The 27,994-nt window shown below is 39.0% G+C and overlaps 1 protein-coding gene across 3 annotated transcripts; it reads right to left on the reverse strand.

Annotated features, from left to right (window-relative positions):
• Positions 1–389: 389 nt before the first annotated feature.
• Positions 390–17,507, reverse strand: LOC132603496 (uncharacterized). Of its 3 annotated transcripts, none has more exons than XR_009568348.1 (9): positions 17,354–17,507; positions 15,410–15,482; positions 14,484–14,543; positions 3,113–3,215; positions 2,048–2,624; positions 1,548–1,686; positions 1,292–1,459; positions 1,064–1,203; positions 390–980 (listed from the first exon to the last, which is right to left on the reverse strand). XR_009568348.1 is itself a non-coding variant. In XM_060316595.1 (8 exons), exons 2-8 carry the CDS (start codon positions 15,479–15,481, stop codon positions 1,126–1,128), a joined length of 1,197 nt encoding a protein of 398 aa, XP_060172578.1. In that variant the 5' UTR covers position 15,482; positions 17,354–17,507; the 3' UTR covers positions 390–1,125. The 3 variants fall into 3 exon arrangements, 1 of the variants encoding a protein (XP_060172578.1); XR_009568349.1 differs by lacking the exon at positions 17,354–17,507 and adding an exon at positions 17,242–17,282; XM_060316595.1 differs by having other exon boundaries at positions 390–1,203.
• Between the last annotated feature and the right edge of the window lie 10,487 nt (positions 17,508–27,994).

Here is a 27,994-nt window from a genome sequence, read left to right on the forward strand (position 1 = left end):
GATGGAATGTGCAAAGAGAGAGAGGCAAAGGAGAAAACAAAGCATGAGAGACAGAGACAGAGAGAGAGAGAGAGAGGGGGGGCGGGGAGGTGGGGGTGGGGGAGTGGGGGACGAAGGATGAGTCATAGGGTAATAATTAAAGAGTTGGGCTAAAATTGACAAACTAGATCACCGAAGAGCATCTGACTGTAATTATCTCTTCTTTAATTACATCATTTTCAAGCAATATTTCCAACTCAACGAGAATTTAGGGTAGATCTTATTGCCGTACATCATTTTATATGATTATCTTTAGAGTAATTTGTAGAATCCATCTACTAATGTGTAATGTGATGACAGATCACCATTACATTGAGCAAAAAGAGCAATATTTTGAGAAGGCATAAACAGAAATAGATAATGACCATTTCATTTGATTTCGGATGGAGAAGAACAAATAGGGAACACTAGTAGTACAAAGATCTCACTCAAAAAATGTACAATTTCAGACGGCACCCTTAGTAAAGGCCTTTCCAGTCTGCAACGGCCAGCACCTTCCTGGACACTAATCACAAACTCTGTCCACACTCGCACACCCAATAATTTCAAGCAAAAGCATAAATTACATTTCCACGAATACTTCCATGGTACCACACACACAAAAAAAAAAAAAAAAAAAAAAAAAAAAAAAAACTGTACCTCATGAGCCGGTATGTAAAAGCATCATCATCCAACTAAACTGTGCAATCCTGATAACCCAGCCCTTCATCTGGAATCATATCCACAAAGGCAGGAGAGCAGCTAATGGGAACCAGCAAGTTGTCAAGCACATTAAAGCCAACATTGATTCCATTAAGAGTTGCCAGTCCTTTTGCAAATAGAAAGCTCATTCTAATGCATTTATACTCATTCCGGAAACAATGAAGCAAACTGGACTTTTCCACCATCTCACCATTTGATAAGGTGATAATACAACTACCGATCGGAATCCTTTGGCAGTGCTGCACAGTTCGTTCTCTTAATCAAATTAAGTTTCGTTCAGTACACACCTCAAAAGAAATACAAGTCAAGATAGATACCAGACCTTAAACACACACTCCACCAGCAGACATGCTCGAAATGACAACATTTGACCTGTCTTTATGTTTATCTGACATGTCTGAAAATGGTGACAGATTTACTTTGATCTTCTTCAGTGAAGGATTTCGTCCTTTCCTTTTCAACCTTGTTAAAACAAGAAAATCTATCAGGAACCTCACAAAAAGGCTCCTCCTAAAGGGACATAGTAAGTGACAGATGTAAAGGTAGATACCTGTACTTCTAGCTCAGCTATTCTTTGTAAAGATAATTGTTCAACACATGCACGACGTTTTCGTTCTTCTTCAAGCAACCCAGTCATCTGATATCGCAGCTCAGCCATTTCTTGAGCTAAATCCTCTGCTTCTTCTTTGGCTTTTAGCTTTTCCATTCTCAGCTCGTCCTAACCATTCAAATTAATGGACCAACAGCATTAAATCGCACTAAGACTTGGATGTGACTGTTTCTACAGATGTCAACTACAAATATACCTTAAGGTGCTTTACAAGTGATTCATAATTCTTTCTTTGACCTGCCGTTTCCCTCATCTTGTCAGTCAAGTCGACATCTGATGATGGCCCTATAGTAGCCAGTCTGATAAGGAGTGGGCCCAAAATGTCACCACAGCAGCTTCAACAAAAGCAATAGTGTGAGACACGATGTAAAAATAGTTGGAAAGATAAGTTATTCTAAATATAATTAACAGGTATTCAGCACAGAAAGACTCTTAGTACAAGCATGGTCAACTACAAGACTATGCAATCACTATCTCCGACTAACTACGAAATGCATGTAACAAATGCGAAAACATGAATGACAATTTGCTTTATTAGATGAATCATACTAAGAATTTACTCAGGAATAAGTATGGTTCCTTCACATCATAACAGCTTGTCTCAAACATCTAATCTTAAATTAATTACTTAACATTAAGCATGCATCATCTTAAGCTAATGGTAGACTAAGATATGCGTATATACTCACTCCATACCTCGAAGCACTGTCATCTTCTTTACTTGGGGAACTGTCATCATTGTTCGCTAGCCAACCACGAAATAGCTCCTCTACTTTTACAGAAAATGTTTTGGCATTCAATTCAGATGCCTGGAGTTGTTCCCTAAGATTTTCATTTTCCTTTTCTACACTTTCAATAACTTTCTCTGCATCATAGATTCGAAGTTCGAGGTCATGAATAAGCTCATTCATCATAGCATTATCTTGATCTGTTTCATCCTGGGATTTCTTAGCTTCGAAATAATTCTGCTCCAAGGCTATCAAATCAAGCTTCATACTCTCTATTTCAAATTGATGCTCTAGACCAACAGATGCTATTGACTCCTCTAGTCTCTCTATGCACAAAGCTGAGCCCTCTATCTCTAACTCTTTGTTTCCCAACTGCTGCAACAAATATAAGCGTTCAACATTGGACGTTTCCAACTCTTCCCTTAACCTTGTAACCTCTTTTTCCATATTTTCAAAGTCCGCAAGTTTCAACTGAAGGCTGCATACACACTCACTTAGAGAATCCATCTCTTCATTCCTCAAATTCAGCTGATCCTGCAGGTAATCTACGACGTATATATTGGAAATGGTGAGCCTAAAATAGGAAATTCAAGGTAACAGAATATAATATATAAGATTTTTACTATTAAAAGGGAGTGATGTTGTGTGACAAGCTACAAAAATATAAAGGTATGACTTATCAACAATTACTAGCCAACAATTGACCAAATAAAGGGGCAAGTCTGCAAAAGATATAAACCATAAAAAGACTATAGTAGTCCATAAACAGGTGATATTGCTCCAAGGAAAATGCTAAATGTTCATATGATGGAAAAAGATGACTCTGACTTGGAGAATCAACGGTTAACTGTCATTTGTGTCTTATCAGTGACATAAGCTTGACTCTCTTTTTCCGAATCTTTCTACTGTCTGGGGCGGGGCTCTGAGCACCAGGAGTCCGGGAATATACTTTAGGTAAGAAACTAAGGAATGTTTACCAAGGAAAATAGAAAATAGTCCTATATACTGTAACAAGCATACTTTGGAGTCATACCTATCTCTTGGGAACAGTTCTCCAGCTCGCTTTTCAGCTTCTGGATGTGATTTTTGTCTTCTTCTCGGGCCTCAGATAACGTCTGCCCATGCTGTTCTAGTTTCTGTAAAATATATTTAATAGGAATAGTCAAATTTTCACCTTAGTCTCCAAGCTTTCTAACTAGTTAATAGAATGTTCCTGATTGATAATATAAGTTGTCTATACAATGGTTATTTTCGCAGTCAACCATTTGAAATTAATTGTGATGACAATAAGTTGTGTTAAACACGCATATTATATCTTCATAGTTCATAAGACAACAGATCTCATAGTTCAAGTTCATACTTCATAGTTGTTTGTAACTCTATTCCATTCGCAGAACCAGCATACCAAAATAGCCATCAAAGTTGAACAACTATTTTTCATTTCAAAAAAAAATAAACAGAAAAAAAAAAGCAAGTAAAATTGGAAGATTTTTTTATTTTAATTTTTTTTGAGACTGGTAACATACAAAAAATTGGAAGAAATAAAAACATATAAACCAATCATATTGCCATAATTTGAAACTGCTTTGAAATTATTAATTTTTGCTTCATCAAATAGATGTAATGATTGCATTACTATGAGAAATTTAATAGCCTTAATATATTTACCCAACTTTTCTTATTATCTTCTATGCTACTTCTTACTATATTTACTGCCCCAACTTTTCTTATTGCCTTCATTGCATATTTCTTGAATTCGAAACTTTCACAACAATCGCAAACATTGTTCAGTCTATTTGTTTTTATGTAGATTGAGAGGACTTTAGGTCCTTTAACGAGACATGGTAGCAGACTTCAGACATATAAAACATCCTGTGGTTATCGCTAGCGCACAAGGTTAAGTGAAAGTTGATAGAGAAAAATATTCAAATTAATTCCCTTTTCTTTCTTTTTTTCAAACAATAATGTGTCTCTTCCTTTCCTTGTGCCGAGGGTCTACCAGAAACAGTCTCTCTACCTCCCAAGATAAGGTTAAGGTCTCTGTGCACTCTACCCTCCCCAGACCCCAGTTGTGGGATTTCACCCGGTATGTTTTGTTGTTGTAATGCTTCTCTTCCAGACCCCACTTGTGGGATTACACTGGGTATGCTGTAATAATGCTTCTCTTCTTTTCAAACATAATGCTACTTTCTTCTATTGTCCACGTCTGTTTTATTTTAATTGGCATGCACTTTGTAGTATTAATTTCATAATTTGGTTAGTTTTCCTGAGGCAATAATTGTCAGTCTTCGTACGACTCTTTGCTGCAATCTCAATGTTTCTAATCCGTTTTACGGATAATTTACCCCCTATTCAATAAAATGGTCCATTTGTTTGTATGTATATTCTGAAGATTACCAGGAAAATGACATTGGGATTTATGTTATTTTGATTCAGTTTTAGGTGAAAGTTAATGGTCTCGTGTGGGACTTTGAATTCTTTTGTTCATTGTATGTAAATCTTCCTTTTTTCTTTTTTATAATCGGGGTGTCCGGGCCAATTAAGATCTCTCACATTCAAAAGATAAAAGTTGCCGAGATGAAAATGTTGAGATGGATGTGTGGGCACACCAGGAGTGACAGGATTAGGAATAAGGCTATCCGGGGCAAGGTGGGAGTGGCCTCCGTGGAAGACAAGATGCGGGAAGCGAGACTGAGATGGTTTGAACATGTGAAGAGGAGAGACACACAGATGCCCCAATGCAGAGGTGTGAGAGGTTGGCCATGGATGGTTTCAGAAGAAGTAGGGGTAGGCCAAAGAAATATTGGGGAGAGGTGATTAGACAGGACATGGCGCAGTTATAGCTTACTGAGGACATGACCTTAGATAGGAGGGTATGGAGGACTCAGATTAGGGTAGAAGGCTAGTTATCGTTTATCCTTGCATATTTTTTTTTTTTTTTTGACTAGCACCGGGTGTCCGAGTCTCTTTGAGCCCCGACTAATCCCGGGGGTGCACAGGCCCTCGGCAAGGAGTTTCCCGCAAGTGCACCACGGTTAATTCAGGGTTTCCCCAGTCCGATGGCCCCCAGAAATTGTTTGCACCCAGCGGGTTTCGAACTTGAGACCTTGAAGGGGAGCACCCCAAGGCTCAAGTCAATTGCCACCAGGCAAGGAGTTTATCCTTGCATATTAGTAGTCACATTATCGCGATATAAGTTCTTGTGCTTTGATTTCGGCTACTATCTGTTATTCTATACTTTGATTATCTTATTTTATCTGTGATAGCTACTGCCCCTTTGCAAACTACTTCATCATGGCTTAGTCGCTTTCGTTATTTTCATTTCCATATCGCTTTGAATTTCTTGGCCTTATGTTATATTGAGCCGAGGGTCTTTCGGAAACAACCGTCCTATCTTGGTAGGAGTCAGGTCTGCGTACACTCTACCCTCCCCAGACCCCACGTTGTGGGATTACACTGGATTGTTGTTGTTGTTGTTGGGGTGTCCGGGCCAACTTGTGTGCACCTCGACTAACTCCACATGGCACCCGCTACCTGCACCAACACAGGTACCAGGTAACTCTATCCACCAAGGCTTAGACAGATGGAAAGAAATCTCTTTTTGTTTTTGCCTCCGCTGGGAATTAAACCTGAGACCTCATGGTTCTCAACCCACTTCATTGTGGTACTAAACCACATCTTTGGGTGTTGTATTGTGTAAATCTTCTTCTACTTCATTTCTGATTTGAAAATCCTTTAGTTAGTGAGTTAGTAACGAAAATTTACGGAACTCAGAGAGAAAATAGTTTTTGAATACAAATTTATTTTCAAAAAATTTCAATGTTTCTCTTTTCTTATCAGACTTCTATTACCATGTCCTTAATTCTTTTGTGCTCAAATATAAAAATCATTGTCTTCCTATGGCAGCATTTCTATTAATGTATGTAAAGATAGCAAGAATGGTTATGAAAGAGCTAATTTGTCGTATGGAAAGATTTATCAACACTATGAAATTAAAATTAAATATACATCAATACATTTTTATTTCCCATCATCTATGTTTGAGTTGAATAAAATGTATCATTAATTTCTTATATGAATTTTTTCTTTCCACATTCCAGAGAAGCTTCAATTGGATGAAGACATAGACAAACGTGAACATATTAGAATTTAATTGGATTTAGACTTAAAAAGGTAATCCTAATTTGTTTGTTGAGAGACTTTATACAATTTGTTTTTAAAATTTGCACTCATTAAAATAGGATACACGTGCAACGCGCGTATCCAAAAACTACTACTATATTAAAAATGGAAGGTTTTTAAGGTAAAAGTTGAATTACAAAAGTACCCATCAAGAGTTGGACTTTTGTATCCTTCAATAATTTTTCTAATCAAGTATCCTCTAAGTATTAAATAATTCATTTAACATTTAATGCATATATATATGTGCACTATATTTGCCATCGAATTTAAAAGTTTGCCTTGAAATTTTTAAAAAATAATTGGTACGATGCATGTATTTAAACTATTTACATTTTCTATTATTAATTCTTGACAACCAAGATTTAAAGGTAAGTTTTATTAAGTGGTTGTTAGATCAACTATGTTGTATAGGGCAGAGTGTTGGCCAGTCAAGAACTCACACGTCCAAAAGATGAAAGTAGCGGAAATGAGGATGCTTAGATGGATGTGTGGGCATACTAGGAGAGATAAGATTATGAACGAGGATATTGTTAGGATTTAAATCCCAAATCCGACCTTTGTAAGCAGGTTCCCAGGAAAGATTGGAGGGTCACAGCTGGACCACTTAAATACCAACCTCCTTAGATAGAACCTACTTACGCCGTGATGTAAGCGAAGAATAAATAGCACACACAGATTTATAATGGTTCACCCTAAATGTGAGAGCTACGTCCACGTTGCTGCTGCAGATCTTATTAAAGAAGAAATATTACAAGTGTTTACAACACTCAACCTCACAACCCCAATCCCAATTACACTCAAGAATTTTACCACAGAAAATTCTCTCAAAGACCTTCTCTTACTTAGGCCTTTCACTAAGAGTATTTCTCTTAGATTTTTTCTCTCTTGGGATGTGTATAGCAAATGATCTTAATGATATCTTACAAATGAACCATAAGCTACCTATTTATAGGAATGAATTTCCTATGATGAGGTAAGCGCTTACATCACAACTATTATGAGGTAAGCGCTTACATCACGACTATGTGAACAAAAGAATTGACTTGTTTGGCCAATTCCACACCTAACAAATCTCCCACTTGAAGACTAATTTTAATTTGTCTTCACACTTTGATCGATGCAGCAGCTCTTTCCTACTTTCATACTTCGTGCAGGCCAACTGAAGTTGAGCATAGCTTCAGTTTGTCTATCGTCACTGCCTTTGTCAGCATGTCTGCTGGATCCTGACTCCCTGCGATCTTCTCAAGCACTAGCGCTCCATCTTCCAAAGCTGATCTAATGAAATGGTACCGGAGTTGTATGTGCTTCGTTCGAGCATGGTAAACCGGGTTCTTTGCCAAATGAATAGCGCTTTGGCTATCACAATATAGCACACTTCCCTCGTGGTCCTGATCCAATTCCCGCAGAAAAGATTGTAGCCACATCATTTCCTTTGTGGCCTCCGTCACAGCAACGTACTCAGCCTCACAACTAGAGAGAGCTACTATCTTTTGCAACTTGGAAACCCAAGAGATTGCAGTACCTCCGAAGGTGTAAACATACCCGGATGTGCTCTTTCTGCTATCAATATCACCACCGTTGTCAGCATCAACATACCCTTGCAATCCTGTTTTTGATTTTCGGAAATACAGAGCTGAACTCGAGCTGCCTTTCAGATATCTGAATATCCACTTCACAGCCTCCCAGTGTTGCTTTCCCGGATTGCTCATAAATCGGCTGACAACTCCCACTGCATGTGCAATGTCTGGCCTTGTACATATCATTGCATACATAAGACTACCGATTGCAGATGCATAAGGTATCTTGTCCATCTGCTTCTTCTCATCCTCGGTTATCGGCGACTGATCCTTTGACAACCGAAAGTGTCCAGCCAAGGGAGTGCTGACTGGCTTGGCATCATGCATGTTAAACCTTTTGATAACTTTCCTCACATATTCTTCTTGTGAGAGTTTGATGCCCTCCTTGCTTCGGGCGATTCTCATCCCAAGGATTTGCTTTGCAGCTCCCAAATCCTTCATTGCAAACTCTTCCGATAACCCTTTTTTCAACCGATCAATCTCCTGTAGGTTTGCTCCTACGATTAGCATGTCGTCGACATAGAGTAGCAGTATCATGTACGAGTCTTCAAATTTTTTGAAGTAACAACAGTGATCTGCCTCGCACCTTGAAAAATCAGCTTTCTTCATAAAGCTGTCAAACTTTAAATACCACTGTCTTGGAGCCTGTTTTAGTCCGTACAGACTCTTTTGAAGTTTGCACACCAGATTCTCCTTTCCTTTGATTTTGAATCCCTCCGGCTGTCGCATGTAGATTTCCTCGTCTAGATCACCGTGAAGAAATGCAGTTTTCACGTCCATCTGTTGCAGATGTAGATTTTCCTTTGCTACCAGCCCAAGAACAGTTCTGATAGTCACCATCTTGACTACGGGAGAGAAGATCTCCGTATAGTCAATGCCTTCTTTCTGTTGAAATCCCTTTGCAACCAGCCTTGCTTTATAACGCTTGCTTCCATTGGGTTCTTCCTTTATCCGATAAACCCATTTGTTTTGCAATGCCTTTTTATCCTTTGGCAACTCGGATAATTCCCATGTATGATTTGCCGATAATGAATCCATTTCATCCTTCATTGCCAGCTCCCACTTAGTCGATTCATCGACTTGCATTGCTTCTTCATAACATTCCGGCTCCCCTCTATCAGTGAGTAGAATGTAGTTGAGGGATGGAGAGTACCTGTGAAGCGGCTTCCTGATCCTGGATGATCTACGCAGCTCTGTGATTGGCGTCTGTTCATTTGTTTCAGAATCAGCACTTTCATCAGCACCTTCTCGGATTGTTTGTTCCTCTGCCTCGGTTGTACCTGGCTGCGGCTCAGGTGCCGGAAAGTCCCTCAAATCGACTATTTCCGATTCCTTGTCCTGACATTCTGAATTCTTTTGCAGCTTGTCTTTGTACAGTACCTCTTCGTTAAAGACAACATTCCTGCTTCTGATGATCTTCCGATTTTGTTCATCCCAAAATCGGTACCCAAGCTCGGTGTCACCATAGCCAATGAAGTAACACTTCTTTGATTTTGGATCAAGCTTGCTTCTAGCCGTATCATCATTATGAACATATGATAAGCAACCGAACACTTTCAGAAATGAAAGATTTACCTTCTTGCCACTCCAGACTTCTTCTGGAATTCTGAAATCCAAGGGAACTGACGGTCCTCGGTTAATTAAGAAGGCCGCGGTATTGACTGCATCTGCCCAGAATGTCTTGGGCAGTCCAGAGTGTATTCTCATACTCCGAGCACGCTCGTTCAACGTTCGGTTCATTCTTTCGGCTACTCCATTCTGTTGCGGCGTTCCAGGAATAGTCTTCATCATCTTGATCCCATTATCGGCACAGTACCGTTTGAAATCACCATCAGTGTATTCTCCGCCGTTGTCGGACCTCAAACACTTCAACTTGAGGTTTGTTTCATTCTCGACCATGGCTTTCCATCTTTTGAATACACTAAACACATCGGATTTATTTTTCATAAAATAAACCCATACCTTCCTGGTTGAATCATCAATGAAGGTCACGTAGTAGTGTGATCCTCCAAGGGAGGGTACAGTGGTAGGTCCCCACACGTCTGTGTGCACCAATTCCAGCTTTTCGACCTTCAACTCCCTGCCTGCATTTGAGAAGCTTACTCGCTTTTGTTTTCCGAGAATGCAGCTCTCACACATATGAAGGTCCACCGTCTTCAGCTCCGGAATTAAGCCATTTGTCACCAACAGCTTCATCCCCTTCTGGCTGATATGCCCAAGCCGACAATGCCACAAATCTGTCTTTTTTGTGTTGTCAACCACAACAACAATATCACGACAGCTATCCGTCATGTAAAGAGTGCCAATCTTCTTTCCTCGGCCAACTACCATAGCACCTTTCGCCACCTTCCAAGACCCATTACCAAAGTTGAGATCATATCCCTCATCATCAAGCTGACCTACTGAAATCAGGTTTCGCATCAGCTTTGGAACATGTCTAACTTTTGTAATCTTCCACGAGGATCCATTTGACATCTTCAAATTAATGTCTCCCGTGCCAACAACGTCTAGCGGCTCTCCATCGACTAAATAAACTTTGCCGAGATTCCCAGCCATGTAGTTTGTCATTATATCATGATGTGGGGTGGTATGAAAGGACGCTCCTGAGTCAAGCACCCAAGAGTCTATCGGGCTTTCAACCGATAGCAACAACGCATCGCCAATGTCTTCCGTAGCAGCGTTGATTCCAGCCCCCTTGTTGTCCTCCTTCTTTGGCGCCCTGCAGTTCTTCTTGAAGTGACCTGGTTTTCCACAGTTCCAACACTCATGTGTTCGTCCTGGTCTGGATTGACCCCTGCCATTCCTTGACTTCGATCTGCCCCTATTTCGGTTGTAGTTTCTGTCATAATTTCTGCTTCTGTTTTCAACATTAAAAGCAGAACTCGTCGATGCCTCTCCCGAATCTGTCCTGCGCACCTCCTCAGCAAGGATACGATCCCTAACATCGTTGAACTTTAGTTTGTCACTGCCGACAGAATTACTAACCGCTGCTCTCATTGGCTCCCAACTATTTGGTAGGGATGCCAACAAAATTAGAGCTTGTACTTCATCATCGAAATCAATTTTTACCGATGACAATTGATTTACAATGGTATTGAATTCATTTATGTGTGCAGCAACATGAGCATTTTCCATCATCTTTAGATGAAATAGTTTCTTCATGAGAAATACCTTATTATTTGCCGAAGGTTTCTCATACATGTCAGACAATACCTTCATCATATCTGCGATGGTCTTCTCCTTTGCCACGTTGTGAGCAACGTTCTTCGACAGCGTCAGTCGAATGACTCCCAGAACTTGTCTGTCGAGGAGATCCCATTCTGCTTGCTTCATCTCCTCTGGTTTCGGACTCAGAGGTTCATGAAGCTTTCTGCCATATAAATAATCTTCAATTTGCATTCTCCAGAACGCAAAATCTGTACCATCGAATTTACCGATGCCGTGCGTCGTACCATCTTCGCCTCCCATCGTTTCTAAATCACAACACAACCTGTTGCTCTGATACCAGTTGTTAGGATTTAAATCCCAAATCCGACCTTTGTAAGCAGGTTCCCAGGAAAGATTGGAGGGTCACAGCTGGACCACTTAAATACCAACCTCCTTAGACAGAACCTACTTACGCCGTGATGTAAGCGAAGAATAAATAGCACACACAGATTTATAGTGGTTCACCCTCAATGTGAGAGCTACGTCCACGTTGCTGCTGCAGATCTTATTAAAGAAGAAATATTACAAGTGTTTACAACACTCAACCTCACAACCCCAATCCCAATTACACTCAAGAATTTTACCACAGAAAATTCTCTCAAAGACCTTCTCTTACTTAGGCCTTTCACTAAGAGTATTTCTCTTAGATTTTTTCTCTCTTGGGATGTGTATAGCAAATGATCTTAATGATATCTTACAAATGAACCATAAGCTACCTATTTATAGGAATGAATTTCCTATGATGAGGTAAGCGCTTACATCACAACTATTATGAGGTAAGCGCTTACATCACGACTATGTGAACAAAAGAATTGACTTGTTTGGCCAATTCCACACCTAACAGATATACGGGATAAGGTGAGAGTGGCCTCAGTGGTTGATAAGATGCAGGAAGCGAGGCTAAGATTCTTCTGACATGTGAAGAGGAGTGCAGATGCCCCAGTGAGAAGATGCGAGAGGCTGGCAGTGATAGGCCCAAGGAGAGGTAGAGATAGACCGAGAAAGAATTAGGGAGAGGTGATTAAACATGACATGACACACCTTCAGCTCACTGAGGACATGACTCTAAATAGGAGAGCATGGAGGTCGAGGATTAGGGTAGGTCGGTAGGAGGTTAGTACGTAGTCGAGCGATTTCTCTTTTTTCTGGGGGTAATGAATTTGAAAGAAATTGTATTGAGAAGTAATCTATATGGAACTTCTGAAATGTCTAATTGTGTCAAGGGTCCTGGATATGCATGGTTTTAGTTTAGAGCACCTTATTTGCTCCATATACTCATCAGTATTATTATTACTATTATCTAATCATCATCTTATTCTTCAATTTAGCACTACTATTGTTTCCTTTACTTTGGGTATCTTTACTAATTTTGATGTTAGTATATTTCCTTCGATATTTTCGTCATAGCTTCTTTACTCCTTTTTTTTTTCAAACATGTTTTGTAAAATGTTTTTATTGAGTCTATTGCAAACAACCTCTCTACCTCCCATGGTAGTGGTAATGTCTGCATACACTCTACCCTCCCTAGACCCCACTTGTGGGATTACACTGGGTATGTTGTTGTTTGTTGTTTGAGGGTCTACCGCAAACAACATCTCTACCTCGCAAAGGTAGGTCTACGTACACCCACCCTCCCAGACCCCAGTTGGGGAATTACACGGGGTTGTTGTTGTTGTTGTTGTTGTTGTTGTTGTGGTAGAATTAACTCTTGAAATGCCAATTCTTATATCATACTTTTTTTTTTAACCTTTTTGGACAGATTTTATATTTTATGTCTTCTCTTAAATTAAACTTTAAGACTTTGAAGGATTCGTCTTAATTTTTAATTTACAAATCCAATTAGTTTAGACCATTTTATGTCTTTTCTTAAATTAGACTTTTAAGATTTTGATTGATTCGTCTTAATTCTTTACTTATTATTGCAACTGATTTAAACAATTTTGACAAAGAAACATATATAAATCTTCATAGTTTAAAAATATTTTGATGTGGGATTTTATGTAAATTCTATATCTAAATTATTTTCTTAGTCTTGATAATATAATTTATCGGCCAACTCCAGAGTTAAATATTGTGTCATGGTATTCACATATATATATATTATGAATGGAAACCCGCAGCCGCTATCCTTCGGGTGCACACAGGGTAAACCTAGCTCCTGTGCAATAGCTCGCAAACCACAAAAGAGAGGTAACCCGCACTAGGCAAGCCCCGTGCGACGAGCTCGACCCAGAAGGCAAATCCCCTGCTGTCGTAGGCAGGGGGTTTTGAACTTGAGACCTCCCTTATGAAAGCCCCATGCTCAACCAACTGACCCACCCTTGCGGGTTATATATATATATATATATATATATATATATATATATATATACACATACATATATATATATAATATGTATGTGTATATGTATGTATGTATGTATGTATATAGTGTGTGTGTCTGCGTATATGTGTGTGATAATTTATAAATAATTAATTTAAGCTGGTATTGTAAATGAAATCTATGTTGCTCGGACTCCAAAAATATTGCCGCACCATGTCGGGTTCTCTAAAAATGTACTTATTTTGGAGGATCCGACACGCACCCTGCGGCATTTTTGAAGAGCCCGAGCAATATAGAATAAAATAATGCAAGAAATATTTTCTTAGAATAAAATTCAAAAACAAAGATAAGAAAAAGTGCACTTGTATATATATAATATTATTTATGTGACTTTTAAAATTGTGTACTTACTGATATGGGGTACACGCTCAAATCGTGTAACAAGAGACTAGTTTCTGAAAAACTCTACCATCCTCTTTACATTAGTTTATGGATTATAAGAATCAACATATGACAAGTATATCATAGATAAAGATCGTTAGAAGCTTTAAATAATAATATCTGTTTACGCTAGAACATATAAAATTTTATGGTTAGCAAGAGTATTAGATAAAAGTGTGCCAGCTCCTCATAATTTTAATCACTAGAAACTTGATTGTACATAGGTAAAAGGTAACCACTGAAACAAACCTTGAAACAAAAAAGCAGTTAATTGACGTGGGTAAAGATACAAAAAGGAAAAGAACATCAATGGCTCCAACCTATTCGCATAGACACATCGAAAAGACCTTTCGTATGCTTCTACATTTGTATGTTCCAAGATCAATAGCAAAGATCATACTTTGTGCTCTGGATTTTAAATCTATGTCAACACTATTGTCACAGAGAAGTATAAAAGCACATCAATTTTACTAACAAAAATGCAGAACGTCACCAGCTTTACAGCCATATAACACAGTGGTTGCCTCTTTAGGAGATGGTATTACTCAACTAATAAAGGCAGGTTTTGGTGTCAAACAACTTTATTTATCTAGAATAACTGAAGATGGCGTGAGAATGGCCAAAAGATAAAAAACAAAAGATTTACAAACAAAGATAAAGATATATGAAATTACTCTGATCAGTTCAAAGCTCTGACCCTGTGAACCCCTCAGCGTATCTTTTTCTTTCCTAAGCTGTCAAAAAGAGAATGAAGCAAAAGGAAGTAGAGAACGATAAATAGCAAGAAAGTTACCACATATCCAGTCATTATCAGGAAAAATAATTTGTACAACAGCTATGAACATAGAAGCAGGCCAAACTAAAAAAAGAAGTTAGCAAATACGCAAATTGACACCAACTTGCTTTATTAGTAAAGCTTTTCGACTAATCCAAAAAAAAAAAAAAATCCCAAATTTTGAATCATGCAAAGCCAGTAACAGTTTCAATAAAATACTGCACACAATATTCTCACTTAAAATTGTTCAACCAATTAATTCCAGTATTAAATCCCGGACTATTAGTCAGATGTTTGGATGTCATTTTTAGTTTCCATATTACTCCATAATACAGGGTAATTCTAATATAATTTTATGTTTAATTCAAGGTAGACTAACAGTACAGGTAGTACTAATGCATGCATAAGAGCACGTGAAAAAACAAAAATGTCCTTTTATTACTTTTTTACTTAAACCTTCTTTTACTTGTTATTACTCAACTATATCTGATAATATTTATAGTATTGATTTTAAATATTGTTTTTTTTCTTTGATAAGTAGATTTTAAATATTCTATATTCTAAGGTGATTAACCAAACATCCGATAAAAATGCAAATACAATGGCTAATGTCATTCACCTAATTAATACACATGAATTATAATCCGCATTTAACTTGTTCATGAATCAAACAATCCCCAAGTGCCATGAAAAGTTCCTGAAATTAGTTCGAGCATTACTTCCATGGATATACAACAACAACAACTACGCTTCAGTCCAATATAAGTTGCGTTATTACTTCCATGGATATACTATAACAAATATTATAAAATGAGCACATTTTACCTCTTTACATCTTGCCTTTATCTCCAATAGCTCCTTTACATCAAAAGAGTGGTCACCATCACTAGTAGACATTCTAAAAACACAAAAAGCAAATTAGCATCCACAGAAGAAAAACAGTACATCGAACTTAGTTTATCAGGACAGGATTAAAAAAATGCTGGCCTCACAAGCGATAGTCATATTAAGCACCAAATGCAAAGCATTCTTATACCTCACTTCTAACTGCTTACACCCACATAGATCAGATATGAACAACAATCAAATCATAGTAAAAGCAGATAAGTAAGATAACCATATGTGCATAAAAACTAGAAGAGGTTTCAGTTCCCAACTAATGTCATAATACCTGTATAATAAAAAGAGTATGTCTTAAAATGCACACACTCCATCTTCCCATTTCTTGATTAATGAAAAGGTTCCTTCAACATAGAGGTTTAAGAAAATGATAACCAGACATGGGTTTGAATCTAAGTAAAAACCTGTTTGCATGGTTGTTACATATTGTTTCGTAATGTATCATACTATATTGTTTTGTGTTGTATTGTATCGTAGTGTATTGTTCTGATGAATACAACGTTTGGATAGATTGTATCGTTTTTCGTCGTTACATAGTATCACACGTCAGCAATTTGAAAGATAAACCTACAAGAATAGTAGGGTACGGGGTAGACCTACTATAAAAAGGTAGGGTAAAGGATAAAATAGAATAATTAGATAATAAGTAAAGACAAAATAAGAAAAAGAAATAAGGTAAGATCAGAGGCGGATCTAGGATTTAAACTCTTGGGGTTCAACCTTTTAAATTTTAGCATTGAACCATTATATTTCTAAAGTTATGGGTTCATATCTACTATTTATTGTAAATTTAATAAATTTTTACATATAAATTTGTACAGCGCATCGAAAGTCTGGGGTTCAATTAAACCCTAAATTATAATGCTCCATCCGCCACTGGGTAAGATCACACCAAATCGGTCGTTACACAAAATGGACTTTTAATCGTTACATAACGATAGACTTACAGATCAATACAATAAAATTCAAGAAACTATCAAAACAAACATCATATTTAAACTAACAACACAATACAATAGGTAACAACCATCCAAACAAGCTACGTTTGTGAGCTTGTTTGTGAATAAGTGATTGTTTGATAATGAGCAAGAAATATCCGTCTTTCTGCTAAACAGGATGGATTGAACTCGGTAATTCAAAATTCTTCCTGCTTCTTGACAATCACATACACCAGCCAGGGGCGGAGCCTGGTAGGGCTTAGGGGGGTTCATCCGAACCTCCTTCGGTGAAAAATTACACTGTTTCTACATGGTTAAAAATATTAAAAGTACTTTTTGTGTATATATAGTAGATGTTGAACCCCTTTGGCTTCTTCGTGTGTTTACTTCATTCATATGTTGAACCCCTTAGTGAAAATCCTGGCTCCGCTACTGACACCAGCAAAAAGGATTTCCAGATTATATTACAAGATCAGAAAAAAGGTATAAAACTAAACACTAGTGCCTAGAAGAAGACTAATATATATACTCATTGTGACACTCATTTCCCAAATATTAGCCGCAAAACCTGAACGAAAACACTATCAAAATAGAGGCATAGTTGATTGATTGATCAAAATGCCTACCCCTTATTTTCCCAATTTAAATTAATAAACAGATTGACGAAATTGATTAAAATCTTGTTCAATAATTCAGACTTGTTTCAGATTCTTCACATTCCCAAATATATGAAAAAAAATCATTTTCAGATAAAAACAGCAAGGTAACACCTATGAAATTATTACAATGGTAAAAAGTTCCGAATTTTCTTTTACATACATAAGCAAATGAACGTAATTTCTTGATCATATACTGCTGTTCCAAAATTAGCTGATTAAAAAAAGGAATAAGAAACTGACACTCAAATAGAAAAGAAAATAAAAATAAATACCGATTAATGGGGTTTACGATGCGCAATGGTCTCCAGAATATTCTGAGATTTCCAAATTTTCAAATTAGCAAAAACCTGATTTATGTAATATTTGACTGGGAAATTTTGAAATGTAAAGAGATTTTTACCGGGTTTCACTTAAGGGATGGGAATCGGGTCTAACCCGTTAAAGGGGCAACCGGGTTTTTTTTTTAAATGGAAGGGATAATTAATGATTTTTAGTCCCTCAAATTGGTAAATTCTAATTTTTGTCCTTATAATATATAACTAAGTAGGTGTTTGGCCGTAGAAATCAAATATTTTTCACTTTATTTGTAATTTTGAAGTTGGAGTTGAAGATATTATTGTGAAATTTCGTTATAGTTTTTGCAAAGAATATTTGATTGTTTGAATGTACTGAAAGTGAAAAAAAGTGAAAACAAGATTTTAGGATGTTTTCTAAATTCCAAATAAAACTTCAAGTTGTATTTGAAATTTTCATAGACAAATGTTGATTTTCAAATAAAGTGAAGAATTCTCATGGCCAAACGGGTCCTTAATGAATGCTAATTTGAACCCGCATAATATATAATTAGCTAAGTATATTTAGAGTCCTAAAATCTTTGAAATATCAATTTTGCAAAGTGCATCCGTAATCCGTATTGCCGGGTCAAGCCAATAAAGCATTGATTTTAGAGACTCAAATTTCCGAGGCTCCAAAATTGTTATTTAGTAGTTCATTTTACGACTTAAAATTTGTTTTAAAAATATGGAAGTTTATAGAGAACGAGAAGTATAATATCATAACTTTGTAAAAGGAGCAAATGAGCATAATATCAAACTTAAAATAAAAAGGTGTAAAAAAGGGACAACAAAAGATATTTACATAAATATACGAAATAAAGCTCATTTTATAGTAACTTAACAATACCATTGAATTTTAAAATATAGAAATGAGATCTTTAAAAAACATATACAACCTCTGACAAAATTAGAAATTGTTGAGGTTTTCTGTTTTTCCTCTGTCTTCTCTTTCCCACAAACTTTAGTAATTGTTGTAACACCCATTCGCGGAAGTTCACGGCTCTTCGTTGGAATTCTGTTCGGTGCTGGTACTTCTTTGTCGGAGTTCTCACCCATAGTTTCCTCAACTTCTTCTCTCCATGTACACTTGTATGTGTCATTGTATTAATAGGACATACATTTAACATATGTGTTGCCTACAGTTATATCCATGTGATATACACGGTAAATATCACTTATATGTCATATGTAGGTCATGCATGTATAATACTAATACACATGACATACACACAACATACAGTCATTTCACCACTAGAAACTTACCATAACCACTAGAAACTACCATAATAACCCCACCTATTCCACCATAAGAATAGAAAACCATTTTCATACAAAACAAATGGAAGAAGAAGGAAGTTTATAATCCAAGCCTGTCTAGAGAGGAGGCTGCATATGTATAGTGTTTTTTTTTTCGGGGAAAGCTTTCTAATTGACACTCATAGTCGCTGGTTAACCGGAGTTCCCCTATGATTTGAGAGCTTTGGAGCTCTTTATAGAAAAAAAATATACAGTTTTTCTTTGTTTCAAAATTTGAACTCTGAAGTTCATTCCCAGATAAAATTAGTATTTGATGGGCGAAAATTAGTCGAGTCACGATCATTGAAGAGTCCGGAGTTTTTCATATCTGAAAATACTTTGAAAGATTTCTATTCATTGGACTATATCTTGTTTGCGGTTGTTTTATGGTGTTATAATGCGATGGTTTATTCTAAGAAATGGTTTGAACTAAGTCACAAAATATGGATTATGTATTTTAGATCTCATTTACAATTACATGCGAATATAAATACACACCAGCCGTATACAAGAGATAAGGAAGTGGTGTCTTAGGAAACCTTGACTTGCCAGCGAAAGCTTATCCCTTATCAAGAGTAGTATCGACTAAACCAAATATGGATAAACATGCTCTAATACTCCCCTTGCAAGATGGAGGGGGTGAGACAATGTTCAGCTTGTCTCGAAGAAATTCAACTCTGGTAGAGGGAAGCGGCTTTGTCATGACGTTGGCCAGCTGGTCTTTAGAAGATAAAAATTGCACATTGAGATCCTTTTTTGCGACCTTGTCCCGAACAAAGTGGAAACCAATTTCCACATGTTCCGTGCAAGTTTGAACAAAAAGGATTGCAGTCAGGACAATTTAGTTGTTGCATCCACAAGGGCTTTGTACTTAGATTTTGTTGATGATCTTGCCACTGTACGTAGCTTCTTGGACGACAAAGATACAAGAAGGCTACCAATAAAGACGGCTTAACCACCTGTTGATTTTTGGTCATCCACCAAGACAGCCCAATCTGAATGAGTGAAGGCTTGCAAAGTTAGGGATGAAGATTTTGGTATGATGAACTGATGATCAACTGTATGCTTAAGGTAGAAAAGAATACGCTTCATGGTTGCCCAATGATTCACACTAGGTGAGTGCATAAATTGACACACCTTGTTAACAACGAAGGCAAGATCAAGCCCTGGTAAGAGTGACATATTGCGAGGCACCAACGATCGTGCGCTAAAGGTCGGATCATGAAAGGATGAGTTGTCTCTAACATGAAGTTTAAATTTTATAGCCATTGGTGTAAGGATTGGCTTGCAGTTACTCATACATGCTTGAGCTAAATGATCAAGAATATATTGGTGCTGAGATAAGTAGAGTCCTGAGGAAGATTGTTGATCTGTTACACAGGAACACCTAAGAAGAACTTGAGAGGACCTAAACCTTGAATAGAAAGCTCATTTTGCAATTTTGAGATTATTTGCTCAATAAGAGAGGGTTAATTCCCTGTCAAGATGATGTCACGAATAAGCCAATAGATAGGTAATAATTCTATTCCCACGAAATGCAAATAAAGATGTATCAATTTTGGATGGCAAAAAAACAAATGGTAAAGAGAAATTGATGAAGGTTCATATACCATGATTGAGGTGCTTGTTTGAGACCATAAAGAGATTTCTCAACAACAAGCATGTGAAGGATGCAACGGATGAACAAACCTAGAAGCTTGTTTCATGAACACTTGCTCCTAAAGGTGTATATGTAAAAAAGGAATTATGCACATCAAGTTGTCGGATAGACCAACTGATGCTGGAATAGTGAGAGCTACACGGATGGTTGAAGGTTTTACAATAGGACTAAAAGTCTCACAATAATCTTACCCCTCGAGTTGATGAAACCCCTTAGCAACAAGACACGCTTTGTAGAGCTTTATATGTCTAAAGGAGCTTCTCTTAATGCGATACACCTATGATATGTCATGACATATTTTGATTAGGCCTGTGCACGACTCGGTTCGATTCGATTTTGGCCATCATCGAGTTAAAATTTCGAATTTCGACTTTCTAAAATTCTCAACCAAACTCGATCCATTCTAGGTTCAATTCGATTCGTTTTTTATTATTTCGGTTCGGTTACACAAATCGATTTGTTCGGTTTATTCGAAATTTAAACAAGTAACTATTTCATTTCAGTTTTAGAGTAAACATAACAAAAAATAATGAGATTCTAAATTTGCAGGCTTATAACCAAGACATTAACCAAGAAAAAATCATAAACTTGCAAGCATAATAGCATATAAATAGCAAAACAAGAGCTTGACAAACTTGTGGAAGCATACAAATTCGCCAACACCACATTACATATACCAAATTAATAATCCAGCATCTTGTAACTTGCAAGCAAACAAGCATAATAACTCGGTTTGCATCCTCAAAAAAATAAAAATAAAACTCTAATTTGTACAGGCTAGGATCAAAGAACAAACAAAGCCATGGGTGGAGGCAATGGCCAAAAGGCAAAGATGGCTCATGAGAAGAACGCTGAAAAGATGAAAGACCAAAAGGGCAGTCAACTTGAGGCCAACAAGAAGGCCATGAATATCCAGTACAAGGTGTGCATGCAGACATTCATTTGCACCACTTCTGAAGTTAAATAAATATTACTTCACTATTAAGTATTAGGCGTATATATAGTTAGACTATTAGAGTATTAGTCATATTAGTCACTAGTGGCATATAAATTCGGTTTGTTCGGGTCGGTTCGGTTGATAATTGAAGCCAACCGTATCTGAACCGTTAAACCGTAATATTTTACAATTGCATTTGTAAATCAAAATCGAATTGTATTATCCAAATTGAATTATCCAAATTGTTTCGAATCGGTTCGGAAATTCGGATTGAACCGATTTGTGCACAGGCCTAATTTTGATGATGTTATATCCCGTGTTTACACACGTTTGGAAAACAAAACTTGAATTATATTGGATTCTTGAGATATAAGGTCAAATTTGATATTTTGTTGGACATAGGAGTTATGCATGAAAGAATAGAGTCATGAAAGTGTGAGACAAGGCTAAGGGTAATTTTGGAATTTTGGAAATTAGTTTCGGGAATTACAAAATGTGAATTATAAGTTATTGGGCTCAAAAATTTAATTGGAGTTGAGGCCCAAAATAGGGGTCATGGCCGACCATACAAGGCCTTGACCCAAGCCCAATTTTAGTTGGTCATGTGCTTGGTCATGTGACCAAGCACTTCAATTTCATATATCATAGAAGACTTAAGGAATTAGAAGATAAGAACAACAAAGAAAAAAAAAGAAGAGAGAGAGCAAGAGGTTTCGGGTTTGCCTTGGAAATTTAGGTACCAAAAATATTGCTTCAAAAATTCATTTCTTGTTGATTTCCTACTAAGTCAAGGTTCCTTTGTAACTTGGTATAGTTGGATTGGAGTGGGGAGCATTAGAATCACCAAAGTGATCATATTTCCAAGTGAAGAAGACTTGAAGAAAAGGTAAGAATTTCTACCTTTTTATTGTGTTATGAAGTTTTGATTGTGTTGTAGTATGTAGAAATGTGTTGATTGTATGGAAAAATGGAAGTTTGTAATGTGGGTTTGGAATTGGAGGTGTAGCCGTGTGTATATATATGTTGTATAGCCAAAATGTATAGAATTCGTGTTATATTCTAGTTGTGATTGTGATGAAATGCATATGGGAATTGAAAGTTGGATGAATTTAGTTGATATGGGAAACTAAGCATATGGCCGTGTGGTATATTGCATTTGGAATAGAAATGAATTAAGTTGTTTAGTGTATTGGAGTGTTGTTGTAATGCTTGATATGTAAATGAAGTTAGAATGATATAAGTTTGTATTGAATTGGAATGTAGAAACTTATGTCGTTTTAGTATGATTTTCCGACATTAAGGAAATGAAGTTGTTTGGTTGCTAATAGTGATGATCATTGATGAACTTGGAAGTTGGAAACTTGTTATGAAGTTGTATGCCAAAGATTTGATGTGTTACATAAGTTATGACTTTGGCGGAAAGTTGTATATTATGTATATCGAGTGTATATGTTGAGGAAAACGATATGAAATGTTTCTAGAACTATATGGTGATGATCATGATTGTTGTTGAATGTGAAATTATTGATCTTAGTTGAAAGTTGGGTTGAATTGAAGATTATGTCAACTTATGAGAAAAATGACTAGTTGAAGGATATTTATGTTTTTAATGTTCATTGTTGATATTGTTGTTGTCGTTTGGGTTGTTGTTGATGATTTATAGCCGAGTTGAATTCTCGGGGTGCTATATGTATAGGGGAAGTGCTGCCGAAATTTCGGTAGCCAAATATGCATTAAGTTGGAACTTTGGTATTCATAGCTTACAATTGGTAAACTTGACCAATTGCAGTTTTTCGACGAAACGGGAAGTGAATTTGGAAAGGCTTAAGGAGCGTGAAAGGTATGTAAAGCAACCCCTATTCTTCCCTTGGCATGCCCTTAGTGTGTTAGGGTCGGATCCGGGCCTCGAAGGACCTCTTGGCCCTCGGAATCCGCAAGAGAAAATTTCAGTTTTTCCTTCAGTAGAATTGAACCCTTTTAATACGCTATTTCTTGGAATTATGCAATTTTGTTCTAAACTACTTGGAAAGTCATAGAATGTTTGTAGAACCTTTTTAGGTGATACCATAAGCTTAGAGGGCATAATTTGAGCCCACCGCCTTATTTGTCCCGAGGCGGGCCCACTATTTCCGGTTTTGCCCCTAGTATGCTAAAGCTCACTTTTTAAGCGATTTTTGAAAGAAATGTTTTGATTACCCTACTAATCGCTTAAAGAATATTATTTTAAATATTCTATTAAATCTTATAAATTGTTTTGACACTCGGAATGACTTCAGGAAGGTTATATTTCTGTAAATTATTATGATATCCGAATTGTATTAGTTCTGATTCCGTCCGACTCCATTGGATTTGTTTGGCTTTGATACGCTTCATCGAGTCTTTGAAACCATTTATGATATTTTTAAATTGCATTAGTCTCTCACTACTCCATTCGTGGATGTCCCAATGTTTCCCACACTGAGCCCGAGCCAGGATATGTTGTCAAGCGTGATTCTCTGCATTGTTCGCCGCGCCCCGATGTGAGGGGGCAGGTATACGTGTACATGGGTCTGTGGAGTATGATGTGCCATGTCCGCCTATTCTGATCTGATCTGTTATGGCCATTCTGATATGGCAATTTATGATACGGGGCCACGCCTCTTTTTCTGATTCCTCTGTATTGTGGCACCAGTGTCGGGAGGGTGACCACGTTCTGTCTGCCGAGTCCCGTGGCAGGGGCCGGATATGATATGACATATGTTTCTGTACACATGCTGTCTGTTTTGGGAAATATGCATTTGACACTCTGGATTTTGTACTCATTTTCTGTAACCATTATGATTTGACTTCTGTGATTCCGCTTTACATATTCAGTACATATTTCGTACTGACCCCCTTCCTTCGGGGGCTGCGTTTTCATGCCGCGCAGGTACAGACGACAGGTTCGCTGATCCATCTGTTTAGGATCCCACTTCTGCTATTTTGGGGCGCTCTCTTCTTCATAGCCCATCTTTTGGTACAGTCTGTCACTGCTATCTGGATATGTACTTTGTTCTGGGTATGACGGGGCCCTGTCCCGTCTTATGATTATGATATGTTCTGTAGAGGTCTGTGGATATATCTGTGTGGGTTCTGTACATATGTTTGGGATACTTTGTTCTATGATGGCCTTATCGGCCTATGTGTGCTAAGTCTGCTTTTTATGCTAAATTCTGTAGCGTCCACTAATATTATTATTATATTATTTTGTTAATATGCTAATTTTGGTATCGGGTACGGATAGGTGCCCAGCTAGGGCACTGGTCGCGGCCCACGGGGTTGGGTCGTGACAAAAGTGGTATCAGAGCGGTTCGTCCTCGGATTGTCCACAGACCGTGTCTAGTAGAGTCTTGTTTATCGGTGTGTTGTGCACCACACCTATAGACCGGAGGCTACAGGGCATTTAGGATACTACCCTTCTTTCTATCTTAGATCGTGCGATAGAGCTGTGTTATCAGGATGACCCCTCCCTAACGAGTGGCTATATTTGCAGATATGCCTCCAAAAAGGGCAACAACGGCCCAAAAGGCCAAGTCAGCAGCCTTGGGAGAGACTAGCCGGGTCCAGAGGATTACCAGGGCCCAGGCACATATTGCTCCGGAGACTTTGCCCCAGACAGAGGGTTCTTCTACACCGCCACTCGTAGAGGAGATTGGGGCAGCCGTAGCTGCAGATCGGGGGGCGGCTCCACCGCCAGCTCCCGCAGTTCCAGTACCTGAGCCTCCAGCTCCACGGCCAGGCGCTGAGGATCAGTCTATGAGGGAGGCAGTTCAGTTGCTGACTAGACTTGTGGCAGGGCAGGTTCAGGGGCATGGACTGGGAGGTGACCGGGCAGTCAGACGTGATAGTTCGAGAGCCCGTGAGTTTTTGACTTGTAGTCCTCCAGAGTTCTTCGGGACAAAGCCCGAGGAGGATCCTGAGGAGTTTATCAGGAAGATGCGACGCACTCTAGATTTGATTAATGCTTCCGAGACAGAGTCAGTCGCGTTAGCTTCGTACCGGTTATATGATGTGGCGGCAAACTGGTACGAGTCATGGGGGCTATCCAGAGGGGACGGCGCTCCCCCAGCAGTTTGGGGCGATTTTTCTCAAGCATTTCTTGGACATTTTCTGCCCCCAGAGTTGCGACGAGCCAGATCTGATAGATTCTTATTATTGAGGCAGAAGGGCCGCAGTGTCCGGGACTATAGTTTGGAGTTTGATTCCTTGGCTCGATATGCACCTGCTGTGGTGGCTACTATGGCGGACCGGATGCACAGATATATCATGGGGGCTGGATCGGTATTTTGTTGATAGCTGTTTAGTATTGGCTGCTCAGCCCGGCATGGACATTGCCCGTATTCAGGCCCACACCCAGGGCATGGAGGATTGGGGCAGAGGGGGACACCAGCCTGACAGGGGCCAGGATCGGAGACAGCCCAAGAGGGCCAGGTCATCTGGAGATTTTCGGGGCAAACAGCCCCAACAGCCGCAGCAGCCTAGCAGATTTTCATCTCAGCCGGCGCAGAGCGCACCTCCCCAGCCTACAGGTCGCAGGTTCGATAGCCCAGGGTATTCAGGAGCAGGCCAGAGCTCCAGGGCTTCAGGTTCGCGGACAGATAGGGGTTCTGGTCAGATGAGGCCACCCAGGGTTCAGTGTTCTTTTTGCGGCAGATACCATACGGGAGAGTGCTACAGAGCCACCGGTGCGTGCTTTTCTTGTGGCCGTCAGGGCCATTCTGTGAGAGATTGCCCGTATAAGGGTAGTTCGGGTGGTGCAGCGCAGCCTACCGAATCAGCCGCTGGGTCTTCATCTTCGTCAGTGGCTATGCGCCCTATGGGACAGGGTATTTCGGCACCAGCGGGTCGCGGCAGAGGCCGTGGTGGAGCTTCTGGTATTAGCGGTCCTTCGAACCGCATTTATGCTTTGGCCAGCCGCCAGGATCAGGAGGCATCTCCTAATGTCGTTACAGGTACTTTATTGGTCTTCTCTCGGTCTGTGTATGCATTAATTGATCCAGGTTCGACTTTATCATATATTTCACCTCTTGTTGCCGATAAAATTGGTATTATGTCTGAACCTATAGAGCCATTTGAGGTAGCCACACCGATAGGGGACTTTATTGTAGCGAAACAGGTTTATAAAGACTGTTCTGTGATTGTATGTGGCCGTGATACTAAGGCAGATCTGGTAGAGTTAGATATGACTGAATTTGATGTTATTATGGGTATGGACTGGCTAGCTTCCTGTTATGCTAATGTTGACTGCCAGAATAAGGTGGTTCGCTTCCAGTTTCCCGGGGAGCCAGTTTTAGATTGGGCTGGTAATACAGCATCGCCGAAAGGTAAGTTTATTTCATACCTTAAGGCAAAGAAAATGATCAGAAAGGGTTATATTTATCATCTGGTACGGGTGCAAGACTTGGACGCAGAGACGCCGACACTTCAGTCAGTCCCCGTGGTTAATGAGTTTCCAGATGTTTTCCCCGACGAGCTTCCAGGTCTTCCTCCAGAGCGGGAGATAGATTTCTCTATTAATTTACTTCCAGACACTCAGCCTATCTCTATTCCTCCGTACAGAATGACGCCTGCAGAGTTAAAGGAGTTGAAGGAGCAGCTGAAAGATTTGTTGGATAAGGGCTTCATCAGGCCCAGTACTTCGCCTTGGGGAGCCCCGGTATTATTTGTGCGTAAGAAAGACGGGTCGCTGCGTATGTGTATTGACTATCGGCAGCTGAATAAGGTAACTATAAAGAATAAATACCCCCTCCCCAGGATTGATGATTTGTTTGATCAGCTGCAGGGCGCTAAGTGTTTTTCGAAGATAGATCTTCGATCCGGCTACCACCAGGTTCGAGTACGAGAGGCCGATATCCCTAAGACAGCTTTCCGGACCCGATATGGGCATTACGAGTTCAGGGTTATGTCTTTTGGGCTGACAAATGCTCCCGCTGTATTCATGGATTTGATGAACCGGGTATTCAGGCCATTCTTGGATATGTTTGTAATTGTATTCATTGATGATATCCTGGTTTATTCTCGGTCTGAGGCGGAGCACGCAGATCATCTGAGATCGGTATTAGGGGTACTCCGGCATCAGAAATTATATGCAAAATTTTCTAAGTGTGAATTCTGGCTGTCTTCAGTGGCTTTCTTGGGGCATATTATCGCAGCTGATGGTGTCCGGGTGGACACACAGAAGATTGAGGCCGTGAAGAATTGGCCCAGACCTACGACGCCCACAGAGGTACGCAGTTTCCTGGGGTTAGCAGGTTATTACAGGAGGTTTGTGGAGAAGTTTGTTTCGATTTCAGCGCCTTTGACAAGGCTGACTCAGAAGGGAGCTAAGTTCCAGTGGTCTGACGCTTGTGAACGGAGCTTCCAGTTGCTGAAGGAGAAGCTGACTTCAGCCCCAGTTCTGACTCTTCCAGAGGGACCGGACGGGTATGTTATTTATTATGACGCTTCTAGCATGGGGTTGGGCTGTGTATTGATGCAGCACGGCAGAGTTATAGCGTATGCTTCCCGGCAGCTCAAAAAGCATGAGAAGAATTATCCTACCCACGATCTGGAGCTCGCAGCGGTAATTCATGCTCTGAAGATATGGAGACACTATTTATATGGCGTTCATGTGGATATCTATACTGATCATAAGAGTCTCCAGTATATTTTCAGACAGAGAGAGCTT

Source organism: Lycium barbarum, chromosome 7, assembly GCF_019175385.1.
Source record: "Lycium barbarum isolate Lr01 chromosome 7, ASM1917538v2, whole genome shotgun sequence".
NCBI classification, from domain to species: domain Eukaryota; kingdom Viridiplantae; phylum Streptophyta; class Magnoliopsida; order Solanales; family Solanaceae; genus Lycium; species Lycium barbarum.

Coding starts and splice junctions, on each gene's coding strand:
- LOC132603496 (XM_060316595.1), bottom strand. CDS start 15,481: ATGTCTACTAGTGATGGTGACCACTCTTTTGATGTAAAGGAGCTATTG. Junction 3,216..14,483: donor AGAGCTTTGAACTGATCAGA/GTAATTTCATAT, acceptor TATATTTTACAG/AAACTAGAACAGCATGGGCA. Junction 1,687..2,047: donor GAAGATGACAGTGCTTCGAG/GTATGGAGTGAG, acceptor CTTTTGTTGAAG/CTGCTGTGGTGACATTTTGG.